The 18,981-nt window shown below is 33.4% G+C and overlaps 1 protein-coding gene across 1 annotated transcript; it reads right to left on the bottom strand.

The window, feature by feature from the left end:
• Positions 1–3,530: 3,530 nt before the first annotated feature.
• Positions 3,531–15,660, bottom strand: MS3_00010964 (uncharacterized protein; the record flags this gene model as incomplete). Its single annotated transcript, XM_051219378.1, has 4 exons — positions 3,531–3,791; positions 9,702–10,578; positions 13,449–13,815; positions 15,411–15,660. The coding sequence occupies 4 exons, from the start codon at positions 15,658–15,660 to the stop codon at positions 3,648–3,650; spliced, it is 1,638 nt and encodes a 545-aa protein (XP_051066907.1). The 3' UTR covers positions 3,531–3,647.
• Between the last annotated feature and the right edge of the window lie 3,321 nt (positions 15,661–18,981).

Below are 18,981 nucleotides of genomic sequence, written 5' to 3' on the forward strand. Positions count from 1 at the left end.
TTAGGTCACGTACTTGATAAGCAAGGCATTAAACCAGGTCCTGAGGAAACACAAGCTATCAAAAATTATCCTTTGCCTGATTCATTCAAGAAACTACGACGTTTCCTTGGGATGATCAACTTTTACAGACGTTTTATCCCTAAATGTGCAGACTTAGCAAAACCACTAACTGATTTATTAAGGGGACGAGCTAAATCATTAGCAATGACACCGCAAGCAATTCAAGCATTTGATCAGTTGAAAAGCGCTTTAAGCACAGAGGCATTACTCGCACGACGAAAGGTTGATGCACCTTTAGCAGTAATGACCGACGCTTCTAACGTAGCAGTAGGTGCTGTACTTCAGCAACGTGTCAATGAACAATGGCAACCCCTTGCATTTTTCTCAAAAAAGCTAAACGCAACGCAAACAAAATATAGCACATTCGGTAGAGGACTGTTGGCTATCTACTTAGCCATCAAACACTTTCGCTACATGTTAGAAGGCAATTCTTTCACGATATATACTGATCACAAACCCCTAACTAAGTCCTTGATGCACAATCATGATAAATATAGTCCGCGCGAAATTCGTCAACTAGAATTCATTTCACAATTTGCAGCTGATATACGCTATATTAAAGGCAATGCAAATGAGACAGCAGATGCACTATCGAGATTAAATATTAATACCTTCTCGATCCCTGATATAGGTTATCAAGAAATGGCAAAGCATCAAAAGCTCGATACGGAGCTACAAAAGCTTTTGCAGTCTAAGGAAACGAAATTATTATTCCAAAACATCCCCATAAACAACAAGGACACCTTAACTTGTGATACCTCAACAGGTAAAACTCGCCCTTTTGTACCTTTCGGTATGAGACGAAATATTTTTGAGAAAAAACAGACAACTGTAAAACCGTCTAAACCTGCAGCAGAGCAAGCACCATTCAAACTACCTGCAACAAGCAGCACTTCAAATCAAAGTTCAGCAGCAGCACAAACTACAACAAGATCAGGAAGAAGAGTACATTGGCCAGATAGGTATGTAGCAACCACTATATTTATCTAGACCAAATCCTGAGACTACTCTTATAACACATAAAAATCCTACTTTATTTTGATTACTATTTTTTTTTATGGGCCCCACGGATCATCATTATGCTTACATTTTAACTTTATACAATTCATTAATGTTAAATATACACTTGTATATACGATATGAAACGTTTCAACACACAAGCTGTTATTTCAATTTAACACTTACTCACCATATTGAGTTGTACTTTTATTTTAAAAACAGTTCCGTCCTTTATCTCTTTGTCGAACATAGATGTTAATCCAATTTTTTTTTGGTACATAAAAACATCAATGTTCTGGATGGGAGCTTGTGTGGCAAGCCCATTTGTCTACTGTATCATTTATCTATTCATTGTAACTCAGACTCAATTCACTATGTTAATTTCGGTGTGTATGATCGAATGCATGTCTGTACATTAACTCTTAAGCTATTTCCTATTGGTCTCAATGTGCAGATAATCGATAATCTATTCACACCCGATTAACTCCCAAATATATATGGATTTTTAATAGACTCACACACTCTCTCTGTTTCATCGTGTGCTTGCTCACCGTACGCTTGTGGATTATTATTATTCATTATCAATAAACTATCTCTATAACTGGCGTTTAGGCTTTTTAATAATCTCGAGTAAATTCGCAATTCTACTAGGAGATTAAGCCTACCTAAAATACTCAGTTACAGGATATTATTATTTGGAGTCAGATATTGAGGACATAATCCTCAACAATTCAAGAACTGAATTTATATCACACAATGCATAAAAGGTAATAACAGATCTGTTAGCGACCGAACAACCAATATTCGGTTGGAACAGCGGACTGGCGAACCCAAAATTTATTCGATTAGACCAAACCACGTTCCTCTGTGTAGCTGACAACGCGTTTTCGAAATACTCGTATTATATGATATCAAAACACAAACTCTGTGCTCAATATAAACAGATCTAATTTAGAAAACAGAATAAATCACATCAAAAATACAAAATACCTCAAGTGGTGCAGCCTGTGCTATACAGTCAGAAGTTTCTCTAACACAAAGTAGCGCGCTAAACAATGAAAGAGACAGTTAATACTAAGGGGTTCGATACCTGAGAATCAATAAAATATTCCCAACAAGATGGGATCAAAATATCTATCCGCAGGGATTCCAGCAATCCTTCCAAGCAGACGATCAAGAGGTTAACAATCAAACAATGAACCACGCCGTGACCTTGAGCTTAATCAAACACAGCCTTAATGTCAATGGTCCGGCAACATGCAATGGTAACTTAGGCAACAAAAGATAAGTCTTTAATCAAAATCACATAATAAAGGCTCACACGAGGAAGACTGAAGAACAAAAGATAAGGTTAAATGAGATCGGAACAAAGATTAAAATACACAACAGGGAGAAAGAACAAATAAATGACAATACTGTTCAATAAAGAAGCTGCAGAGGGATTTTCATCGTTCTCTTTCCGTTACAACTAATGCATTGTCCAAAGTATTAATAAACACTTTCACTTCAGCTTTAATCGACTGCCATAACTTATCAACACTACAAATGCCAGATGTTGAATAATCTAACCTCAGGCTTTCAGCCACAACTCTGCTAATATTAGAAGAAGCGCGATTGTATGCAATCAAAGTAACGTGGGATGCTTAAACAGATAGATCGCAACATTTTATTCCGAAACCAGAGATACTTAGTATCTTTGGAGACACTCACAATACATCGCATCTGGGAACAAAAGCTACTGTGAAACTAATTAATGAGTGTCTTAGATGGCTAAACACACAATAGTACGAAGCGGCCGTCCGGTATTTCCAGGTTTTCCATGGCGATCTAGCTTCAATTGACTCATGATCTCAGCTATTGAAATTACCATAATATCCACAAAACCCCTTCTGATACTTAACTTAAATGTCTGAAATTAGGCACAAGCATACACAAAATACCAAAATGTCAAGTTGCATTGTCGTACCAGCTCTCCAGTCAGTTGTTTTCACAACCAAGTCTTCAGGTTTCATCATGTTTATATTGATATCGTCAGGCCGCTGCTACCATACAAAAGGTCTGAGCGACTTCTTGTATGCACAGATCGACTTATTCACTTCTCAACAGAGTCTACCGAGAGAGTGCTGATAGAAAAGTAGATCTCTGACTATGAAATGCTGACCGGAATCATAATGGACAGAGAGACCTAGTTCCAAAGCTACCTTTCTCAACAACAACATTATGAATCAAGTGAATTTGTAAAACATATGTATATAGTACCATGTACTCAATACAATGAATCTCTGTTTTCTAATTCTGTGTCGGTGGAGCTTGGATAGTGATTTAGTTGGAATGTATACTATAATATGATTACATTTATCTTACAACACCTTTGTTTACATCGTTAGGAATAAATGAAATTTTGCCGAAACTATATGCAAATTCAATGATTTAAAAATCAAAGTCATTTTAAGAAAATTGAAATAGCCAAATTCGATTCAATATTGTATTACAGAACATGATTTGCATTATTTGAAAATATTAGTGAAAAGTCTTTTAAGTTTGATGTTAGTATTTTTGATTGGATAACTAATGTATTTGTAATTCTGTTATTGATTAATTGTTTGTTGATGGGAACATCGTAATTTATGAATGGATGCCAATTTTTTCTTTGTATGAACTGATTTTTCTATTCCATTTTTTGATTTATGATCTAAAGTCCTTTTATACATGTAACTTCTTCGACAATTCACCTAATTGTAAGAAAAAATAATAAAACAAATTTATTTAATCAATCACTTTGAGACTGAATCTATTGCAGAATACCTTCAATCGTCATTACTTCAATTTTCCGAACGTAATACAAAATTCTTGAAACAGTTTAGTTCAGCACAGCACAAATCAAATGAAAAAAGAGTACACGATAGGAGAGATGAGTTGGTGAATGAATGATTTAATTAATTTTAAAAGCGAATATATGAAAACTTGTGAATGGGTTAACAAGCTGTTTAAGCACCGAACATTTAAACGTGTGGTGACCTACTTTTATCAAATGAACGCGATTGGTTTAATGGAAACAATCATTATTATGACCAATTGTACCAGTGATTGTTTTACTGTACTTGTTTGTTTATCTGTATTAAAGACATTCTTCCTTCCCTTGATTGTGACCTTGCACGAATTCGGTTACGCTCAGTAACCACGCTTGTACTCTTTTGGCGCGATCTCGGTATTCTCTCGCTACCACGAGATCGCCAACGAATACATCTCGACTACAGCCATCAACTGCCTTCTGATATTTGGCTTACGGGGGATCTTATCGGTTAACTGGCACGTAGTCTTCCTGTAGTGGTGATCGTAGTCAACCTTGACTCAACTCCATGCTACAAACGTGTAAGATGAGTCTAGCGTAAACTGTAACTTCTGTTCAGTCATGGATGTTCTTACATTCATCGGAATATATGTATAAATATATATGTAGAAATTATCATCAGCAGCTCCTTTCTGTTAAAATTAATTAGATGATTTAGTAAGCTTAAACATATACAAATTGCAAATGAGGATGCTATACATCTTTTGAATTTAAGGTCAATATAATTAAATATACAGACACCTTTTAGCACTTTATCCTCATCAAAACACTTGTGAATATGAAAAGTATTTTTGACGATTTTTGCACAAATTGAGTTATTTCATAACTTCTTTCAACGATAACGAGGAGAAAACCTAGGCTACACCACATCTTGACCTTTGTAAGATTACCAATGAAAACCAGGAGACACTGGACAACTCTTTCATCGTAGTATTGTATTGCTCAATAGTGCGTGTCTATGATCCCATTAGCAAACAAAATTAAAAGTTTTAATTGTTAAAGTGACTACTGAACCAGCGTCCAATAATCTGAATTACTAGGCTCAATCAATTCTTCATTTTATTCGTCCAGATTATTAATGCCTATTTATATAAGATCAATTCATGATACAGGCTATGAGATTTAACAAACTGCACTAATACACTTTCGACCTTATAGAAACCAAAAGATTTCCGTAATTCAGAATAACAAAGAATGATCCCAATAAAGAAATTTTTTGTATTTTTTCAATTAAGTAATTTTTCTAGATATTTAATTATGGAAATATGATACAAGGAAAAGAGAATAAATTTTTCCAGAGAATCCTTCTTAGGGTTAGAACTGCTGTAGTTAAAACACATAAAATAAGAAAGTTGCATTTAAAAAAGACAGAGATATTCATAATGACTAGCTCTAATTCACTTGGTGTTGTTTTACTTGTATCTTCTCATTATTATTTAGGACTGTAATTGATCAGTCTCTTGTTGGCATAGGTGCATCCTGTGCGGATTGCCTCAATATAGTCTTAAGTCACAAGCGTTTTTAAACAAAGATGAATGGTGACTAGCAGTGGAATCCAGGACGCGCGTTTCGTCCTGTTTGGGACTTGCCAGCTGGATGTACCTGCATCTCAGACGTGCTGTTCACTTCGCGACTAGAACACAGTACCGTTCGCTTCAAACGCCATCGCGTTATCCACTTATCTACTGAGTTCTGGCTAGCTCTGATGATTACTTTATCATTGTATCATAGTTGTTACTCGAGAAACTAATCAAAATCACTCCTTGGTAGGTTTTTAATACTTCACCGAAATGGCTAAAATTCTTCGTAGTAAAATCAATACAATGGTAATAGGCTGAGTTCTTTTATAAGGTTGATCTTATTAAACTTTTTTAAATCTTAGTTTACTTGTATATAACTTACATAAAATATACTGACAGTTAAATGTTCTAGCTGTCTATTGAAAATAGAAGTTTGAAGCAGTCACTTTGAAATCATAGAACAGAAAATACTATCAGAAGTATTTTTTGAAATATCAATAAAGATATTTCCGAATTTCAACTTCATATTTAAAAAAAATTGAAAGTCTATGGATAAGATGAATGGACAAATACAGATGAAGATAATTAGTGAAGCTGCGATCTGTGCATCAGTAGACCTCAACATATACAAAGGTAAAAGCAAGATCCTCAAACACAACACGGAGAACACCAACTCAATCACACTTGATGGAGAAACTCTGGCAGAAGTGACAAGTCTTTGGGTAGTCACCGATGAACATGGAGGATCCGATGCAAACGTAAAGTTAAGAATTAACAGAGGAAGAGCAGAATTACTACAGTTGGAGAACACATGCAACTCAAAACAACTGTCTGTTAACTAATATCCAAGTCAAAATCTTTAATACGAACATCAAGACAGTTCTAGTGTACGGAGCTGAAACTTGGAGAACTACCACAACGATCGTCGAAAAGGAACAAGTATTTGTAAACAATTGTCTACTCAAGATACTTAATGTCCGTTGACCGGATACCTTTAACAACAGCTTACTAAGGGAGAGAAAAAACCAACTTTCAGGCTGAAAAGGAAATTAGTAAAAGACGTTGAATGTGAATAGGAAATATATTGCGAAAATCACCAAACTGCATCACGAGGAAAGCGCTTACTTGGAATCCTGAAGGGAAAGAGAAAAGAGGGAGGCCAAAGAAAATAATGAATTGAAAATTGAAAGCAGCCATGAAAAGGATCAATAGCAACTGGAAAGGATTGACCAGGATAGAGTTGAATGAAGAATGGTGGTTGGTGGCCTATGCTCTTCCATGAGGGGTAACAGGCGTAAGTAAGGTGAGCAACTGTATATGGAAGTTCCATTAAATTGCGACCAATATGACAACAAACTATATTCAATGAAAATGAATACATGTCCTCAGGTTTACATAATTTATAGTATTTCCATACAGAGTATTAATATCAATAAGAATCTTAACAACAAATCATTACGTAATTAAAATAATTTTCTGTTATACTATGTAATTTGTGATTATAGTTAATTCCAATAATAATGATAATGTTTTCACTTGTTGTTTTACTTATATCTTCCTATTGTTATTTAAGACTGCAATTCATCAATCTCATGTTGGCATATGTACATCTTAGGCGGATTGCCTCGATATAGCCTTAAGTCACAAGTTTTTTTTAAACAAAGATGGATATTGGCTAGCAGTGGAATCCTAGACGCTAACAAGTCCCAAATAAGACGAAACGCTTATCCTAGATTCCACTGCTACCCATTATCTATCTTTGTTTATAATATCTTCATATTGAAATCAGTTGGAATTAGTCAATCTTATCATATTTCCAATATTTCAGTTCAGAATTTTTAATGTTTAGTATATTGAATAATTTAATTTGTTATATGAAATGAAATCATTCATCATACTAAAATATGATAACATTTTACAACTAATATTTACTCTCCTAATTTAATATGACGGCAATTTAACATTTTCCAGTATTCATCCATCCATTCAACGCGTCAATTAGTGTTTTATAAAAGTAATTAACCCTCACTTGAGATCATATTTCAGTCATCATAGGTCTTCTATGAAAATAACATTATTATGGATTCCAATATTACCGAATGAAAAGAAAAAATAAATTAAGTGTGATTTAGATCTTGAAATGAATAACTTATGGTGGAGAAGATTTGTAGCTCAGGTGGATGATTTTGATGGAGTTTTGTTCTCTGAGCTGGATGGTTTGGTCGACCAAACCATCCAGCTCAGAGAACAAAACTCCATCAAAATGAATAACTCATCAAAAACCATACTATTCATATGTACCATATACCCATTAAATGAACAAAAAAAATGCTAGATATTGCACATTTAGTGAATATCATGAAGCAGATACACTACAGATTTACAGACATAAGTCCTATCCATCTTATTTGACCTCTTCTATTATAAATTATTAAATTCTTAAAATTGTTCGCTATACAAATTTTGATATATGTAACTATTTCAAACTATTCTTTACTATCCATCCACTATTAAGTTTTTATTGATTCTAAGGAATAATAAAGTGGAAAGGGAAGAATTAATTCATTCTAAAATCAGTGAAAAGTGTTTCCAATTTCGTGACCAGTGGAGGCAGTTACACACTAAAGATAATGGAAGACAGTTGCACAATATCATGGATTAGTCAGTTACACATTGTTACCGTTGGATGCATGCGTTCGCACACGAGACCGAAGGTCCTGGATTCCATTCTCGTATGCCGGATCGTGTATGTGCACTATAAAAGGGTCACATACTAGAACGAAACGACTATTCAGTACTCCCCGATTTTCAATGGTGGTCTCACATTGATAAATTCATCATTTCAATCAAAACTCAACAATCTTCACAATTTTATACTGATAACTAACACTTCTCGGTTGCCCACACCGTAGAAAGGTTCTTCTGGAGGTACATGAAAACGAAATAGGATTAAAGATGACATTAGTGACCTGAGAGCGTGACCGCAGTGCCCAAGGGACAACTGCTTGAGGTCAGTCACACACGACCGTACTTGTTGAAACCTTACCATCGGAGACGGATATCCGTAGGATAAATTAAAGTGTGCAATTTTAGGGTCGACCTTTTCTAACCCCACCTCTACTTATGAGAAGGCAGCATCTCTATTATGCTGGTCGTCTAAAGGAAGGACACTACTGCTGTCACACTTCTGTACAGTCAGCAGTATTGTAGTGAACAGAAAACGGGGGGGGACAATCGAATGTATTTAACACAAAATTACAGAACTTGTTAATAAAATCTAACAACCATATAGTAAAAGCTCAATTTGCAAAATGACCATCGATTGTCGCAAAATAGCCCAAACTTCATTGTTCTTGTATTTTCATATAAATCACATTCCGTTTCCATTCTTTACTGTTCGATTCTCTTGTCTCTCTGCTACCAAACCTTCTGTTTTCGACTAACATCATATACTACTTATGTCGATATAAGTAGCACACACCACAGTACGACTTCATCCTCAAACTTTGGATTTGATGCTTTTAATCTTATCTCTCTTCAACTCACCTGTCTAGCATAGTACAACCTTGAGGAAAAATTGTTCCAGCCAGCATAGCTCGATTGGTTCATCACAATAGGTAAGCCCAACCATCACATCAAGGTAGCAACAATAGTTTCAAACTAATGCTCCCAAATGCCCTGGTACGACCGAGAGTGGAGAGACTCCACTCTCCCTCGAAAAATGCTTTCACATGGCCACGCGTATATACCCTCTGCCAGGGAAGTCCAGCTCACTGCCTTCTCGTAGCGTAGGTGTTGTTTACGAAAATGAGAGGACGAAAAGCGAATGTCCGGCGCTTGACTCGGATCCCAAACCAAACCAATGGTGCACACGGGTTCCAGTATCCTGCGGGAACAAATGGCGTATGAATCAATCGTTGGTCACCGGCTACCATAAGACTACATTTCCTTACGATGCTCCACTGCCTTATGGATCAGACCTTTAGGTCGAAGGTTCGGGGTGTGGTCCCCTAAGAAAACCACCTGCTTCGGTTTGGGCACCCGGGCAGTATCATAGCCCTCACACATATCAAATGAGATCTGTGTGACGCATATGTATTTGGTGCCTCCTTGTACCAATATCTATATGTTCAAATGAATAAAGAAACCAAATTTATCCAAATGAGAATATTGATAAATAACTAAGGCGATGTAAGCAACAACAGTCAAGATGATAAATACATAAATAAAAATAAATAAAAATAAAAAAACAAACAAAACAAATTGTTTACCTGAAATATTGATGCAACTCTATTAGCTGTATTCATTAAATAATTAATATAATTTTTTGATAAACATAATTTTGTTATTTGTCCTTTATTATTAGTTAATAATGATGAATTATTATAATAATCATAATCATAATAATCATTATTATTACCATTACCATTACTATTATTACTATTATTATTATTATTATTATTATTACTATTATTATTGATTATTGAATATTGATATAATTTATTGAATTCAATTAAATTTAATAAAAATTGTGATAATACAATTGATTTACCACCTAAACGTTTTTCTTCTAATTTTTTTAATTCATTTAATTTACATATTTTATTTCTTAATGTTGATCTTGGTATCCCATATAAATTAGCTGCTTTACGTGTACCTAATTGACCAAAACAAATAGCTTTTACAGCTTCAGATAATTCATTTTGTGTATATGAATGTTTTATTGATTTATTGAAATATAATTGATTAGTTGATAAGGTATGATTATTATTATTATTATTATTATTGATTTTTTTAATTTTGCATGGTGATAATAATTTATTTGTTATATTTAATGAATAATTTTTTATTTTAGATAAAGATTTTTTTGATAGAAAATTATTTGAATGAATAGAATAGTCATTTGATGATATTTTAGTAGAAGTTTCATATGGATATATCATTGGCATGTTTAATATATTTGCTTGAATTAAATGATCATCTTTTTTTAAATGTTTATCATATAATAAATATGTAGAAGAATTACAATGAATTTTTAATGATTCATTGAATGTTTTATTGGATTGAGTTAATTGTTCACTTGGTAACTCCTGTTGTTGTTTTTGTTGTTGCTGATGTTGCTGATATGTTTGTTGTTGTTGTTGCTGACTGTAAGAATAAAAATTGTAATCAGAAAAATTGGATGAAATCATTTAAAGTTATTTAAAATGATAGAAAATAATTGAATCATGAGAAAATGATTAAATTAAAATCACATATATTTAACAAATTAGCACTGTTATATTATTTTGTGGAGATAATAATGACAAACTTATTTTGCAATTACGTTATGATACTATTTGTTATATCCTAGTGAAGATTAAATCACGGTTAACTTCTGAGACTCATCTTGGTCATATATATATATATATATATATATATATATATATATATATATATATATATATATATTGCAGGTAATCTCCTACCTAAGACGAAACAACTGTCTAGTGATTCATAGTTTCTAATGGTTACCTAACTGTTATATCCTGGGGAAGATTAAATTACGAGTAACTTCTGAGACCTAATAATGGACTTATATTATCTATATATTCTTATGGTATAACTATTCAATAATTAGATTATGTATACTTATATTCATCTTATTATAAGCTTTATTTTGACCTATAAAGCATTATTGTACGATTTACGGTTCTTAAGTTATGTTTAGTTTAGTAATTACTGTCTCCCACTTTCACAGCCACATTTTGGTTTTATTGTTTATGAATTTTATTTCCTAGTTTATGCAGTGATGGGGTCCGTTTGGTTGATATATAAGCCTAGTATGTCTGAAACAAATGATTCGCATAGTAGAAGCTGGTATTGGTGTTCTGGACTCAACTGGACGCGCTAGGCGAACATGGGACCAATAAGGACGCTAGGCTGCTCATACCGGTCGAACGTCATTGGTGAGAACATTGTATAAGTCGTATTTCGACCGGCGGATATATCACGTGATAACAAGCTGAACTTTAAGTCACAACACTATTTACATTTTCTTTCATTCTACTTTCATGCTACAGATAACTGTAAAAGATGTTTGAAATTGCATGCCTTGGAATATTTCCTCTTCTGTTTTAAATCTCATGTAGTATGACATAATGATAACTGCTTGTAAATACATTGCTACACACATATATATACACATATACACTTTTCTTGTTCTCAGTTGCATGTTGTTACAATAAAATATTTATTATTTACATTTATAGACTACAGCTATACTTCCATTAAATAGTCCATATGGATATATCAATGAAATTATAACAATTTTCATTGGAATTAATAATCACTCATAATTATGGATTATTACACTAAATGTAGCTGGAACACATCAAGGCCTACCAAGTTAAGTAACATCTCGTAACTTTTCTTGGTGTTTATAATATATATTTAATATCGGAAGGGGTGTTGTGGAGATTGTAGTAATTTCAACAGTTGAGATCATGAATCAATCGAAGCTCTAGACCACCATGGAAAACCTGGAAATGGCAGTCCAGTGCTTCCAGGTTTTCAATGGTGGTCTAAAATCAATCGGTTCATGACCTTAGTCAAAAATGTTTGCTAAGAACTTTAATTGATAATTTATGACACAACTGTGGATGTAATCTAGAGTTCAAGAATGGGAGATGAGAGTATAATTTATGGACGATCTTTGAGCGACATTAAAGTGACCATGGGAATATCCACCTACTTACTAGGGCTAAATGATCGTTATAAAGCGGTTTGAAGAGGAAGGATTATGATTTACAGTTGATGGTTAGGGTTAGGAATTAGACTTATGGTTTTCATCACGAAGTGACATCAGTTAAGATGCCAGGACGTTATTTAGACAATTGGGTGAATGAATTTCGCGCCAAAATCCAAGACCTATCAATTTAGATCTGATTGATTCGTCCATAAATGAGTAATATTTTTATGTAGAAACAAATATAGTCATATACGCCAGTCATAATCAACCATTTATGTATGTATGAAATAATCGTGTTTTTCAGACCATATTATTCTTTCTTGACAGTAGTTTGGTTATGCTTTGACTGTCCTCACAATTTCCCTTTTACATACTACGTCTATATACCATCCCGCGGCGAGACTATAATTTATGGACAACCTTTGAACGAATCTTAAGCGACCTTGAGAAATATTAGCCAATCAGCAAACAGTCAGTATAAAGTAAAGATATATTATACAAAATCAAATAAATAAAGTGGATACACTTCTTATACGTGGTTCAAAAACTTGTCAAGGTTAGAAAGAGGTTCAGAGGTTCTCAAATCGTAATGTATGCAGTAGAGGAAATCATCCACACGGCTACAGAATAGTCGGCAACTGGAGCCATGATAAAGTCTCAAAAACTCAGCCTCGACCACATAGCTTAATTATTGTTTATAAGTACTCCGATTGTTGAGTGCACAAAATGCTACTTGTGGATAACGACACGATGCACATAACCAAGCCTATGTAGGAGTCTGTACGCTCTCCAAACATCTGTATATATTGTAGTACCTGGCTGCAGCTAGTGTTACTGGTGCATTTATTATCCAGTTCTCAATAATTGTCATAATTCGCCTTAGTTAGGAATTATCTATAGGGTTTTCATCACGAACTGACTTCAGCTATAATGCCAGTAATTTATTTAGCCAAATGGATGAAAGGCTTTCGTACCAAAATCCAAGATCTGTTATCTTATACCTGATTGATTCGCCCACAAATTATAGTCTCGCCTTTTTATTTGTTATAGCTGCTCAATTATCACGTTTTGTACAAAATTCCCTGCGAACCGATCGTACGCTAACATTATTCACTGAAGTTAGCGCTGTGACCTTGAAACCTCTCAAACGCTTCTGATTAGCTCGTCCATAAATTAGAGTCTCACCTATTTTGCTTGCTTAAATATGATTTCGTCCCATATATTTTCTATATTTAAAAAGCTTATCTAATTAAAGAAATACAATTTTAATAAAGTAAAATAAACTGACCATATTGATTTATTGACAATTAAATCTGTCTTCAATGATAAATCTAATGGTTCTTCATTTGTTTCAATCATTGTCAACATTATATTTTGAATATATTGTTCATAATAGAATTGATACCATTTATATAAATTTGATAAATTATATCTCATATTGAAATATTGAAATGGATTCAATGTAGATAAAAAGTACTCGAAGAAATTCACTTTAGTAAATGAACAATTACAATCTATGATGTAATTTGATGTATTAATAATAGGGAAAGATTTTTGAACTTCAACAAATTGATTATTTTCCATAGGATTAGGGTTATATGAAATAGATGACTTATAAGGTATCATATTACAATTGAATGAATGATTCCATCTATCTATTTATTGGAAAACAAAAATCAAAATACATTTTTTGCATGAGTTGTTTGAATCATTCTGTTGGTATTTAAGACTGTGAATGATCAGTTTCTTATTTAGTAGTTGAATTCATGAGTCGATTGAAGTTAGACCATCATGTAAAACCTGGAAATACTAGACGGTAGTTTTGTACTAGTATGGGAATCCTCAGCAGCGTGCATCTACGATCATATGCTCACTAGTGACGGTATCCAAGAGGGATTTCTTGGAGTTCTAGTGAGGAGCAGTGACCAGTGGAGTCCAACGAAATCTGCTGTCAGATATCAGCTCACTGAAGACAATGGTGGACGGTCGCGGAATTTCGTGGATTGGTTGAAGTTAGACATGAAAACCATTGGATGCAGTCTCAGTTGTCTAATGGTTAAGCGCTCACGCGCGAGACTGATAGTTTCTGGGTTCGAATCTCGCGAGAAGTGGGATCATGGATGCGCACTGCTAAGGAGTCCTATATTAGGACGAAATGACCGCCCAATGCTTCCAGGTTTTCCATGATGGTCTGGCTTCAATTGACTCATGAATTCAACTACTAAATTATCATAATATTCACAAAACCAGTCTCTGATTATAATCATTATCTTATTGTCATATGTTTATCCTTTGTGAATTGTCTCGATATTACTTTAAGTCACAAGCATTATAAGTACAAACTAGTGACTATCTGGACTTAGTAGTTAAGTAGATAATACCATGGCGTTTGAAGCGGAAGGTACTTGGTCCAAGGTTCAGAGTGAAAACCAACTCTGTAATTCAGGTTCATCTAGCTGACGAGTCCCATATATGACGAAACGTCTGTCCTGGATTTCACTACTTATAACATTAAAATGGTTTATCTGTTCACATTATTTGAGTTATCAACCATATGCAGACAACTTATAAACTTTCGTCTCTAATCGCTTGAACACGTTTTTTTTAAACATAACAACATTTGATGCTGACCACATTAGTTCTAATAGATTCACAATATGCTCCACTTCTCCTACAACCGCTAACTATTTTAAATCAGCCACTTATCGATATATTGATAACCTATTAAATATGTCTTCGAAATTCTTTGCTTATGACTTCTGATTTCACTAGTTGCGTACGTTTTGTTTATAGAAAGTGTTACTGGTTAAGGTGTTGTCAAACTCTAAATACTTGTGGCATCTTCACTTCTCATTCCTTATAGTAATCTATTTTTCAGGATTCGTCTATCTAGCTCATGTATGCTGTATATATTATTGTATCGGTATTTCATCTCTTACGATATTATATGTTACACATATGAGATAAAATAGTTCCCATTTTATACTATTGTATGTATGTATGTATGTATGTATGTATGCGCGTGTATGTGTATGTATGTATGCATGTGTGTATGTGTATGCAGGTGTGCATGTGTGTGTATGTATGTATGTATGTATGTATGTATGTGTGCATGTGTGTATGTATGTATGTATGTGTATGTGTATGTGTATGTGTATGTGTATGTGTATGTGTATGTGTATGTGTATGTATGTATGTATGTATAGAAAGAATAAACAGAATAATCCAAAACTTTTAATTCTTAACTCACCATTTTTATTTTCCCAAATATTTAATTCAGAAATATTTGATGTAGGTGTACTAAATGCTAAACTAGTGAATTCATTTGATTGTACTGAATTTTGTAGTAACTCATATTCATATTTATAATCAAAATCTTTATGATTATTCATGTTATTATTTTGTTCAGTAGATGAATTCATTAATTGAGACAAATAACTAACATTTAAAGATGATAGATTACCTGATAGTGTTGAACCTATAAAATAGAAATATACCATAAAGTTTCATTATATTACTGATGGAATTTAACTTGACTAATCTAGATGATGGAATTGTTAGGACCCGAGAAACATAATGAATGGTAACTTTGGGATCCTTTTATGGACCAATACTAAACGTATATTTCTATCGTATAGTTGTTAAGTAACTAAACTATGCATATTCATATTCCTCTTATTATAAGCTTTATTTTGACTCATAAACAATTATTATACGTTTACCATTTGTGAGTTATTCCCAGTATATTAATTACTGCCTCCCTCATTCACTGCCACATCTGGCTAATTCTTGTACGAATGTTGTTTCATATTTTATTGGTACTTTGTTGTTTGCTTGATTGGTATATAAACAGAGTATGTTTGAAATACATGATTCATATTGCAGAGGCTGAGAGTGGTGTTCTGGACTTAACTGGTTGGGCTAGGCGGAAAGCAGGGCCAATCAGAACCCTAGGCTGCTCTCACGTGTTTTATGCATCTTTGTTCCGATCGATAAGTCACTGCTCTCTAATAGGCAGTCACAAGTTATAACAGTAATAAAAAGACGTAGATTATCAGAACCTTTTCTTGTTACGCTATCTAAAGGACTGATTACTTTAAATTGTCTAATTTAAGTAGTACAATTTCAGATTTTATAGAATAGTTTAAAAAGTAAAAGTCATTTAGATGAAAATCTACCAATATTTAATGAAGACTAGTAAAAAACATCCAAACTATATGAGATGAAATATTGAAATCAATTCTAGAACTAATCAGATTTTTTAATCTTTAACGTACAGATTAATTATCATAATTTAACAGTTGAATTCATTAGCCGATGTAAGCTAGACCATCATGGAAAACCTGGAAGCACTGGACAGCCGTTTCGTTTTAGTGTGGGACTCCTCAGTAGTGTGCATCCACTATCCCGCCCCCCTGTGAAATTCGAACCCAGGACCTATCAGTTTCACGTTCAAGCGCTTAACCTCTAGACTACTGAGCCGGCATCCAAGGGTCTTAATGTCTAACTTCAATCAATCCACGAAATTGAGCCACTGTCAACCATTGTCTTCAGTGAGTTGCTATCTCACAACAAACCCGGTTGAACTTCACTGGTCAATGCTTCTCACCAGAACTCCAAGAAACACCTGTTGAAACTAGTCGTTAGTGAGCAGTGAGATAAAAGTTCCTGGGTTCGAATCCCACAGGTGAGATCGTGGATGCACATTATTGAGAGGTCCTATATTAGGACGAAAGGGCCATCCAGTACTTCCAGGTTTTCCATGATGGTCTAGCTTACATCGACTCATGAATTCAACCATTAAATTACTACAATCTCCACAAAACCCCCTTTTCTGATAATTATTATAAGTTTGTAATTATTTTGCTAAACTTCACCATGAGCTACCTATTTGTTCTAAAATCAAAACAAACTAAAATGTCCAATTTGTGCCAACGAATAAAAATGACAGGAATTCAGAGAAGAAATTTTTCCTTTCGACGGAATCCTTTACTCAAACTCTATATTCGTACTTATAGTTGTATGGTAAATACTTCGTTCTATAGAAGGATAGAAAAGATTACATCATAAAGTGATTTGACAACTTTTTATGATTATTATTATGACTTTGATGTTTTTCGTTTTTTTTTCGATATCTTCAAAGTTGAGTTCATGGGTTGATCCAAGCTAGACTATCACTGAAAACCTGGAAACATTGAACGACCGTTTCGATACTTGTTACATTTGCCAAACATTTCGTGTTTTTGTTTTTGTTCAACAAATCAGTACGTTCTAGTAAAATTGTTTTGTCATCATGTAGCATTTTGATCTTCAATTACATAATGAATTAGTAAGGGTTAGTAACTCTCGTTTAGGACTGACAATGATATATTTCTATTGAGATATGTGAATCCTGAACAGTTAGTAACTGAGGTTGATAATGTTCAGCCTTAAATATCAACAATCGAAATCACAAGCTCTTACAGAAAGCATCCTATCCGTTGAACAATTAAGTATCTACCTGAACTAGTTAATTCAGTGATGAATGTATTGAACAAATGTGTTAGATCCAAGTTTCAGTATAACACCTCAACATTAGGATGCAAACGATACGTCCAACTAATGAGTTCCAAATAAGATAATGGATATATCATGAATGCCATTGTTAGTCTCATATAGAATATATTAACTAACTTAACATTTTATCACTTAAATTAGAAAAACAATTTTCTTATTTCTTTCAATCCCATTTTACTTCATCATGTTTCATATCAAAGTAAATCATTGATATTTTCTTTTATATAAATTATTCTATGTAATCTCTATGGGTATTTCATTGTATTCATCCCTATTCATTAGTTTTGTTCAATCATAGATTTTCTCTAAACATTATTATTACTAATACCAACCACTGGGTTTTGTATAAGGTTTATATACATTTGTTTTGTTAACATGGAATCAACTGTTTCCATAATAAGAATAATAATAATTAGTATCCGTCTAATATAGATTACATAGGCTATAAGAATTCAGGTTACATAGATACAATTTGGTTCAAAAAATTTACAAAAAAAATGTTTTCATAAATGTAAATTTAATTATTATCATAGATGAATAATTAGTTTTACCAGTAGTCTTTTAAATTAAAAGAAGTTGAAGCAATTTAATTTTTGTAGCTTTATATTTACTACTTAATAAATAATAATATTAGTAGTAGTATTTTCAGTAGTATAAATTGTCATTAAATTCAATACTGTATTCTCAAACCTAAACATTTCCATATTAAATAAGTTGAGATTAGATAGTGGTTGGAGGTAGTCGACAGGGTTTTCTGTCGTCTACCTCCAACCACCATTTAATCTCAATATATAGTGCCTGCAGTGCCGAGTCACCTAGACCGGTGGCCACATTGCAACATGGTCGATAGCATTCGATCTGCACTAAATAAGGACTTGACACACATGACATTGATCACCACCCAGTGATCAATCAATTGTGATATTAAATAAGTACATGAAACAGATTTTTTTTAAATTCTAAAGTTTGTCTTTTTCTATATCATGATTGTTGTGAACAGAGAAACAAGAAGCTTTGAAAAACAGCGGAAGCTATTTTTAAGGACGTTATTTCAGTTAATTCAAAGTTTGTAAAACATTAGCACTTATTTTTTGTCTCTAGTCTATTCTACAAAACATAAGCTTTCGTTTGATGTATGATTCACTGCCATAGCACTTTTTGTTCCAAAGCTATTGTAATTTAAACATATTATTTTGTATTCTATTTTCTACTCTAATCCCCAGTTATGGACATAATTGTATTTTCAGAAGGGGTTTTGTGGAGAT

The sequence above is a fragment of the Schistosoma haematobium genome, chromosome 4 (assembly GCF_000699445.3).
Source record: "Schistosoma haematobium chromosome 4, whole genome shotgun sequence".
NCBI lineage: Eukaryota > Metazoa > Platyhelminthes > Trematoda > Strigeidida > Schistosomatidae > Schistosoma > Schistosoma haematobium.